The sequence below is a fragment of the Nicotiana attenuata genome, unplaced genomic scaffold (assembly GCF_001879085.1).
Source record: "Nicotiana attenuata strain UT unplaced genomic scaffold, NIATTr2, whole genome shotgun sequence".
Classification (NCBI taxonomy): domain Eukaryota; kingdom Viridiplantae; phylum Streptophyta; class Magnoliopsida; order Solanales; family Solanaceae; genus Nicotiana; species Nicotiana attenuata.
In genome coordinates, this window is record NW_017670262.1 from 1431337 (window position 1) to 1441051 (window position 9715).

At 36.5% G+C, this 9715-nt stretch overlaps 1 protein-coding gene across 1 annotated transcript; it reads right to left on the reverse strand.

Moving 5' to 3' along the window:
• Positions 1 to 1889: 1889 nt before the first annotated feature.
• Positions 1890 to 4163, reverse strand: LOC109236885 (myb-related protein 306-like). Its single transcript, XM_019403125.1, has 4 exons — positions 3871 to 4163; positions 3471 to 3741; positions 3236 to 3365; positions 1890 to 2778 (listed from the first exon to the last, which is right to left on the reverse strand). Exons 2-4 carry the CDS (start codon positions 3601 to 3603, stop codon positions 2124 to 2126), a joined length of 918 nt encoding a protein of 305 aa, XP_019258670.1. The 5' UTR covers positions 3604 to 3741; positions 3871 to 4163; the 3' UTR covers positions 1890 to 2123.
• Positions 4164 to 9715: the final 5552 nt, after the last annotated feature.

A 9715-nucleotide genomic window follows, 5' to 3' on the forward strand; every position in this document is an offset into this window, starting at 1 on the left:
ATGGGAGGATGTCGGGTCTTTCCCGGGTAAGTCCCAGTTTTGCTTAACTTCGCTTACATTGAAGAATACTCAGGTGGAGAGTATGAAATGATGCTTTATTTCATTCACTGGAGAATACTGTACATGTTCGTTTCATACATATATTGGAGGAGCTTTCATGTATCCGGTCCCTTCATCGTTCCGCCTGGAGAAGTAGTCGGTAGGCTGGACGATGAACCATACTTGAGTTTTGCGACGTCCTGTTCATCGCCTTGCTAAAAGGGTATGACTTGAGGTACGTCATCCTTCAGAAGATGGAGTATTTGAGGTGGGTGATATTTCAATTGTTTTGTAGTAGTTTTCCTTACATTATTTCTAGTTGGAATGCTCCTCTGCTTGCTTGCCCGCGCGTGTGCTTGCGTTCACCTATTTGAACCGATAAAGGAGTGAAGATAAACTAGAATGAAATTTTCTGTTACCTCGGCCTGACGAGTCAGTGAAAGAAAGATTGACGTTGTAGTGTTACTCGCTCCGCCTGATGCTCGGATGATGGTTTCAGATTTGGCGGCCGTGTTCGGCTCCGTGTTACTAGCGCCTAGGTTCCGCATGGGTTGGAACCGCCTCATTCGCTGATGGGATGAAATCGAGTCCCGGTCCGGTCTTGTCCGATTTGCGCCAATGACAAGAGAAACATGTCATACTCCATTCATAGACCATCTAGTGAGTGTGGGAATGTGAAAATAGGGTAGGGTGTGCCCTTTCTTTCAGAAGGCCGCGCAGCAGGCTGCTATCCCTTCACAAGGGATGGGAGTACGGGCCCATATGTAGGGTGAAAATAGGGTTGTGGTTATGCTAGTGACCGGGATCCTATTTTGAACGTGCGTTCGTCGTGTCAAACCTACTGTTACGGGCGAGAAGTGGGTTTTTCATAGATATTGGTTATAATTTCCACTTTAGGTAGCGTTTTGACCTAGATTGGTACGGTTGTCTCGAAGGCTTACCTATCGCTCTTTCAAGTGGGTGGTAGCGCCGAGAAGGTGAGGCCATGACAGCCTGGTAGCGATATTCCGCTGACTCTCTGGATCTAAAGGAAACTAACAACTTTGGCTATGAAATTCCCACAGACGGCGTCAAATTGTTTGACCAAAAAGTATTAAACTTTTCGTTAAACTAATTAATGAATGGAATAGAGGATAGATCTTAACCAAAGGTAATTAACTCTAAATTACAATATAATGAGTATAAAAATTGAAAGAGAATAAACTAGTTTAATATTTCTTGAGATAGCTATCATGCATTAAGTGAAAACGGTAAGCTTACATATGTGAAAGACTTGGATTACAATGGAAGGTCCTGCCCTTGGCTTCGTAGTACTGCACTTGTTAGTCATGGCCAGTCCCCTTTTCACATTTCCCTCCTTTTCTTTATATATCAGCAATGTTCCCTTTTATCCAACGGTCTTTGACCAGTCTCCTTTCCCGCGACAGTCCGCTGTTACTTATCTAAGACCGTACGCTTATCCCGCGATGTAAGCTTTTTGACGGCTTGACCTCGACAGGGACCGTGGAGCCCGTCGCCATTACGCCTCGTGGACACGGCCAAGACGGGGTCGAACTTTTTTATTGCCTCCAGCTATTTAGGGTCAGATTTCGACCCATACAATAACGACGGAAAATAATACAATCTATCCAAACGTTATATTGATCGAACAATACAGTACAATGCAATACAATACGATACATTATGAAACGATAGATAATAACAATCCAAACAAGCTATAAATGAGAGTGTAACGAATATGATAAAAGAACAAGCTAGTCATCTTTCCTAGAATTCAACATACTAATCTTAGTATGATAAATATTTCGATTCATAGGAAACACGAGGCTAAGTGATAGATACATACCATATTATCAAAGAACAAAATTCCTCTCTGCTTAATCGAATAGACAATTTAAGAATTAGCTAAATATACACTAATGTTAAAACCGTCATACCTGGCCAAAAAAACAAAAGAAAAAAAAAAAGAATGAGGATGTCACATCCATAACTAGGTAAAATTCTAGTACTTGGGGTAAGAAACAAAAACATAATGCAACAAATAGAATCCCCAAATGGAAAAGCAAAAAAAAAAAAAAAAAATTCTAAATTAGCAAATCGTCATTTTCATCAAAAAGCCAACTCTCCAGCATTACTGACAAGGGTACTTGAACATCCACTTCTCTTTTACTGATTTCACAGTGTAATTTACCAGCCTCAGGTGTCAAACTCTGTGAAAATTGATCTGAATTTGACTGTTCAAATGACTCGAAACTGGAAAGTGACTCAAATTCCTCGGTCGTGGCATTGTTATTACTAGAGAGTTGAGTACTTGATGAAGCTTTTGATTGCTCAGAAATGTTTGTTGAATCACTTCTGGTCCATTGTTTAAGCAATTTGGCTATGTTTTCAGCACTGGATGCATAAGTAGAAGTAGACACTTCTCCTTCTTGTTTTATGTATGAGTAACAGCCAAGATTTATGGGCTTCACATCAGTGGTCGTATATTCGGGAATTGGGCTTGATTTCTCAAGCGACAGGGCATTTTGTAAAGCCTGTTTTGCTGTGTTTATATCTGTTTGAAGTGTCCTTTCCCACTGGCCTCTCGAGGTTGAGACTAAAGGTGATAAACAATGTCCTTCTTTAGAGTATAAATCACTTGTTTCAAGCTTTTTCAACTTCTTTTTTAAATGAGTATTCCAATAGTTTTTGATATCGTTATCTGTTCTCTCCGGGAGATATGAAGCTATGGCAGCCCATCTGTTACAGGAACACAGCAATTAGTCAATAACATAATTTTATATATTTAATTTAACAAAGTCCCAAGGAAAATAAGTAATTATTATTACTACATTATTTACGAAAATTTCTCCTATACTATTCTAGTATCGAAGAATACATGAGCAGAAATTGGCAACATCTCATCCTCTCAATGGAGTAATATTCTTACACCCCATATGTCCAGTGCTTGAAATTTAAAGTGTGGACAACATAACATATAGGTGTCAATAATAGGTAGACCAAAAATCAGGATGAGTCTGCTTATGAGACAAGAATTGTGTAAGAACACGACAACACATTGCATTAACCAATGTAGGACAATCTTAACCATACAAGAATTATACCAGACCTCTAGTATTTCAATCCCAGAAAAAAAGTACTCAACTACTACTATAAAAGAAAAACTCAAAATAGGTATAAGGGAATGAGAGTATACTTGTTGCCTAAAAGAGCCTGAAGCTGGATAATCATCTTCTCTTCTTGATCAGTGAAACTACCTCTCTTTATTCCTGGTCTTAGGTAGTTAGTCCACCTTAACCTGCAGCTCTTGCTACATCTGCGCAACCCTACATGAAAACAAACACTTACTTGAGTTAATTAACTCATTACACTTTGACATATCCGATATAAGAAGCTGTTTAATAAATTGTGAGAAGCAAAAGAAGTTAAACCTGTATTAGTGGGAACTGCTCTCCAATTCCCAGGACCATGTTCTTGAACATAAGAGACCAACATAATATCTTCTTCAGGAGTCCATGGTCCTTTCTTCACCCCTATTTTATCACAACAAGGTGGTCTACCCATCTCTCCCTTCTGTTCTCAACTCTTCTGTAATACTCCTCGTCTTTTTTTATATATACAAGAATGAGTAGTCTACTAACTTTTTCTTCTCTTCTTGGAAAAAGCAGAGACAAAGGTCTAAGGGGCTAAGGTTTGTTTGATCTGCATATATAGAAGAAAAAAAAAAAAGACCTGCTAAGTGATGTGAGAGACAATACGCTGACCCAAAATTAAATTAAATAAGCATAAGAATAGTGAAAAGAGTCAAAAGGTGACAGCAAGAGCATTTACTCCTGCCATGGGAGCTGATGAGCTAAAGTCAGCTGCTTCTCTCTCTTTTTCTGCTTCCTCGAAACCGCGTGGGCATTCAATGTTCGCTACATTATTACTTCTCGCCATTAAAAATCCTAATTAAGGCTTTGTATGCTTTTTATTAGCTCTACTGCCTCATCAATTAAAGCTAACTGCGGTAACACTGATAGAAAGCTTTTGATCAACTCACTGTAATTTGACAAAGTCACTGACGACATACTTTGTTCCTAGTTAATAAGCATGAGTTGTTTTCAGGGAACAAGGGTTCCTTCCTTTATATTTTGGACTCTGCTCTGCCCTGAAATGAGATTAAGTAGTAAAAAAGAAAAGGCAGTCCGGTGCACGAAGTATCCCTTATTCATGCAATATTGGGAAGGACTACACACCAAGGGGGTATAATGTAATCAGCCTATCATAATGCAAGCACTAGAGGTTGATTTTACGGCTCGAACGCGTGACCTATAGATCACACGGAGACAACTTTACCGTTACTCCAAGACTTTAAGCAGTACTACTTTGTTAATATTATTGCTGGTTCTGTCGACCCTTTTTTTGTGTGGTGGTATCTAAAGTTAGCTTGTGCACATTTAATTATTTTATCAGATACTTTCTATTTTTTACCAACATAGATATCAAGTAGTACCGTTTAAAGTAAAGTTATATGAAAAAATCCGTCTACTATTTCTGTCTATGTTAGAGTTTGAACCTTATTAATCTTCAAAATTAGAACTCACTTATTGACCGCTAAACCGCACTGTCGTGTGCTTCTGATTCTATCAGTTCTTAAGATTCATAAAATCTAATGTTGTACAACTACAAGGCCAGATTTATAAAACTTGATATCTCATTCATATAGAGACACAATGACATTCATATGCGTATTAATCAGTCGGCTCAGCCTCCAATCAACGAGCAACGCAGACAGTGAGTACCTTTTAAAATTTAATGGAAAGGCTACCCACCATTATTTGCATTCATTCATTAGCAGGAAGCGATTTCAGTGTATATCACGAGGAACTCTTCATGGACTTGGATCTGGGCCGGGACCCGGGGAGTTGTTAAACAGTCATTTAACAAGAGGACCACTCTACCACCTCTGTTTGTAAAGGTAAAAAGGACAGTAGAATTTGAAGGGCTACGGCTAGTCGTGGCGAAGCCAGAAAATTCAATAAGGGTGTTCAAACCCTTAGCCAGTGGACTATGCAAGGGTGTTCNCTTTTGACTCTTCTAAACGCTTCTTCAAATTGTTGATGATAATCTTGTTTGTTGACTCTGCTTGCCCATTACCCACCGGATGATAAGGTGTTGATGCAATCCTTTTAATATGCCAGCTTTGAAAAAATTCTGTGATTTGAGCTCCTATAAACTGAGGGCCATTATCACATACGATTTCCTTTGGTACACCGAATCGGCATATAATATTCCGCCAAATAAAATCTCTGACTTCCTTTTCTCGTACCTGTTTGAATGCTCCTGCCTCTACCCATTTAGTAAAATAATCAGTGAGTACGAGCAGAAATTTTACCTGTCCTTTCGCTTGTGGCAATGGACCCACGATATCCATTCCCCATTTCATAAATGGCCACGGTGCGATGACCGGATGTAATAACTTCGCGGGTCTATGCATATTGTTACCGTACCTTTGACATTTATCACATTTAGCCACGAAACTTTCTGCTTCTTCTTCCATTTTAGGCCAGTAATAACTAATTAAGGTTCTTACCAGCGATCTTCCTCCGGCGTGATTCCCACAATGCCCCTCATGTATTTCCCTCATTACGGACTCCATTTTAGAGGGTCTGAGGAATCTGGCTAAGGGGCCACCGAACATTTTACGATATAGGTTGCCCTGGTTTAAGCAGAACCGGGTAGCCTTTTTTCGAAGCGCATGAGCTTTTTTCTTGTCATCAGGGACGGATCCATACTGCAAAAAAGCAACAATCTCGTTCCTCCAATCCCAAGTTAAATATTAAAATTTACCTCATTTTTTTCAGGGCCGAGAACTGAATGAAATAAATCAATAACCGAGGCATTTGCATCACTTGCCACATCAGCTGCAGATGTGAGATTAGCTAAGGCGTCGGCCTCGAGATTTTCTGTTACAACCCATATTCACATACGTTAGTTCATGCCATAAGGTCGTCGACGTAAATCCATGAAGAGATTATCTTTGAGATGATAAGAGATTAATCCTATTGGTCTTAAATGATACAAAGGTGTATAAGGGTGGTTAACAAGTATTAGAAGTTAAACGAATCAAGGATGTTGTCAGCCATATTTTTGGGTAAACCTAGGGGTGCTTAATACTCTCAAGAGGTCGTATTTTAAGGTATATGAATTATAAAATATCAGTATCATAGTCTTGAAGTCAAATGAGTTATGAAACAAAAGTCGACAAGAGTTGTTGCAACTTAGGTTCATAGTTTTACTTAAACTTTAGGTCAAATGTTATTAAGCTTTTCTCCCAATATACTTGGAATTACGGGGTGATCTACCCACCAAATTGAAGATCTATGAGTCTNTTAACTTTTCTTCTTTTCTTTATTTCTTCTAGTAAACTTTACCTTTCTTTTTTATTTTTTCTTTATTTATTTCTCTATAACTTCTCTTTCTTGTCAAATCCTAGCTTTTTTAAATCCCAAATCTCTGGCTAAACCAAAAACTACCGTGAAATCAAAGGTTAGTGTGAAAAAAATTATAGTGAAACCGAAGGTTAATGGTGAAAATCCAGATTGATAGAAGGGGTAACCATTGTTGGAGGAGATGGAAGAACAAAGGCTTTTACCCATTTTTTATTTTTGATTATTAGTTCAAATCATTAAGTAAAATAATAATTAAATTATGCTTAACTAAGTAGCCATGTGTTGTAAACTCACAGTTTAAAGTTAATTGGGAGCGTGCATCATACACAGCTGGAACAAATCGACGAAGGGGTTTTTAGTAACTAGGGAGATATAGTTCAAGGGGGTTTTGGAGACACCGGATAGTTTAAGTAGGAAACTGACAAAAACATGATAGTTTAGGATGGTTTTAGGGTATTAAATCGACGAAGGGGATTTCGAACTTTGGAAACTCCTACTGCTAAGAGACATATACACCTTGAGATTGATTGTATATAAAAATATACTCTAATTTAAGTTATTATAACAAATCAGTGTCCACTGATGTCTTAACTAGAATGGGTGTTGGGCCGAATTAGAAATAGTCAAATAATACATATAATGGATTCTCAAACATACCATGCTTACTTGCATTTCTTCTTTAATTGAAAACGAGAAAAATGGCCATTGAGTTGAATTATATACAGGATTAAGAAATAGCAAATTGTTGGGCATTTAGAGAAATAGGTCATCCATTACGTCAAACCACTGCCAACTTCTACATCGAATTGATTTGCAGAAGCCCGAATTAAATTTCATATCTTCTACAATATACTACATATGAAAATAAATCGAGGTATGACTTAAATGTTTCTTTAGTCATCTAATAAACATGCAACTAGCGTTCTGCCACGGATTCTCAGGGAAAGTTAGGCAATTTTAAACACAGAGACAGATTTAAAATTTAAATCAATTATTAGTATATTTACTACTTATTTATGATAGGTATAAAATTTAATGTATATGCGTCAGTCTAGTTGTGGGGAATATGGAGTCAGCAGCAAGGTCAGGATGTAATAAGGTGTAACCAATTGGAGCTGCAACTATCCTCAATCTCATATATGTAAGTATATATTGTTCGGATTTATTTTTTGCCGTATGTGATCCAAAACTGTTATTTTCTTGATTCTAGCAACCAGCAAGTAGCTACTATTCCTGCTCAATTATTCTTATAGGTGGATTGAACATGACTATTGTTACATGTTAGATTGTGAAATTATCTTATTTAAAAGGTTAAACTAATAGGAAAAAATACTTTATTTTTGGGATATTTACACAAATAGCCGGTTATATTTATTGTTTAATTTTTTTAGCAATATACATAGATTATATATTAATTATACACAATTATACATATATAATACATAAATTATGCATATATTATACCTCCATCGGCTATATTTATACACCCTGATGTGGATTTAGTTCTTTTTCTTCGGTCAAACACTTGGAAATGTTAATGTTGAATGGATGGCGGTTTTGAAACCTTAGATTCTACCTGATTTTGTACAATGTTGAGTCGTCTAATTCAAAAGTTTTAGGTAATAATTTTCAATTTCCCCGTTACCCAGTTACAAACATAATGATATCTATTTTCTGTATTTGTTGTGAAAATAGCACATGCTAGTCAGTTTTTTGACTGGTAATTAGAAAATAGTCACTATTTGTAAAGTCATTAAAAAACAGCCACTATTTTACTGAAACTTGGAAAGTTCGAGCATAATATGCTGAATTATGGAGCTCCTACGTATAAAGTTCCAGCATATTATGTTCGAACTCCAACATATTATGCAGGAATTTTTTCGGTTTTTGGAGGAGCTTTTGTTCAGATTTTATCTTTATATGAAAAAGTGCTTAAATTCCGATTATTTTTGAAACTGTAACTATTTTTCAATTACCAATTATAAATCTGATTTTTTCTAATTTTCTTTCCCGTATTTGTTGGATGGTCTTTTCCTTTGTTCAACTTGGGCTGTACAGTAAAACGAGTAGTTAACTGGGTTCACATTCTTAATGGATTGGTGTCAATCATAATCCACAAGCCCATTATATATCTAAGAGAAACTTTCATAAATCATTATGTTTTAGTGGTTATTACCTAGTTGTAGCTACCATTTACTATATTACTTACTATAGCTATGTTTTCAGATTTTTTAGAGTGTATTCGATGTATTTAAGCTACTGTATTCATGAATACAGTAGCATTTCTAGGCGTGAAACAGGAGATTACAGCTAGACAAATTTTTGTATTCGACTGTATTCATGGCGTGAAATATGGGATTACAACTGGACAGATTATTGTATTCGACTGTATTCACAGCGTGAAACAGGGGTTTACACTCTTTTTAAACGGAAAGTGAATCAATTAACACAATAGACCCCTTATATAACTCAACAAACACAATTATAAATCTAAACACATAAAATACATAATTTATATTAATTAAAAAGATATATGAATACATTGATGGAATATAGCGAGAAAGTGAATACAATGAAATACATGGAATATAGTGAGATACATTGAAATACAATGAAAAAAGAAGACAATGAATACAATGAAATACACAGAATACAACGAGATACATTGAAAATATATTAACAGAATCTTCAAGTTGCTCAGCCCCAAACTTTATCATCTTTGTTCAAGAACAACCCAAATGTCGTCTCGTCGAGAGGCTAGCGATAAAATTTCTCTAAATAACTATACCGGTTCGACTTCCACCCAAAATCCTCACTTCGAAAGCTTTCTGCTTCAGAGTCTCAACAATGGCGGCTTCTTTATATAACTTTGTCAGGGTTTTTCGAACGAATCCCAACCACATCTAAAAACTACTGAAAAAATTTAAATCTGACTTCAATTGTGATTTCAACGTCGAAATTTTGATGAGATTTTACAAGTGAAAAACTCCAGCTTGCAATTTCAACGTTTGTAGGCACGTTGCAATCCTTTGTTTTTTTTCCAATTAAATTGAGGTATAATATAAACAATTTGCTTGGTCGCAACCTTTGCTAGGACGTTGAACGTGGTTGTATTCATGGAGAAAGACTAGCGTTGAGAGAGAGAGGGTGGAGAAAAATCTGAAAGAATGAGGGAAAAATAATACAAAGCGTATTTTATGGCTTAAGGGTAGGAGGTGATCATAAAAAATATTTGGCTATAA

Bases quoted from the DNA above. Each gene is read 5' to 3' on its own strand.
- LOC109236885 (XM_019403125.1), bottom strand. From the start codon at position 3,603: ATGGGTAGACCACCTTGTTGTGATAAAATAGGGGTGAAGAAAGGACCA. The intron at 3,366-3,470 runs GTTTAACTTCTT...GTTTTCATGTAG, and splicing joins AGCAGTTCCCACTAATACAG to GGTTGCGCAGATGTAGCAAG. The intron at 2,779-3,235 runs GTATACTCTCAT...TTCCTGTAACAG, and splicing joins CAGGCTCTTTTAGGCAACAA to ATGGGCTGCCATAGCTTCAT.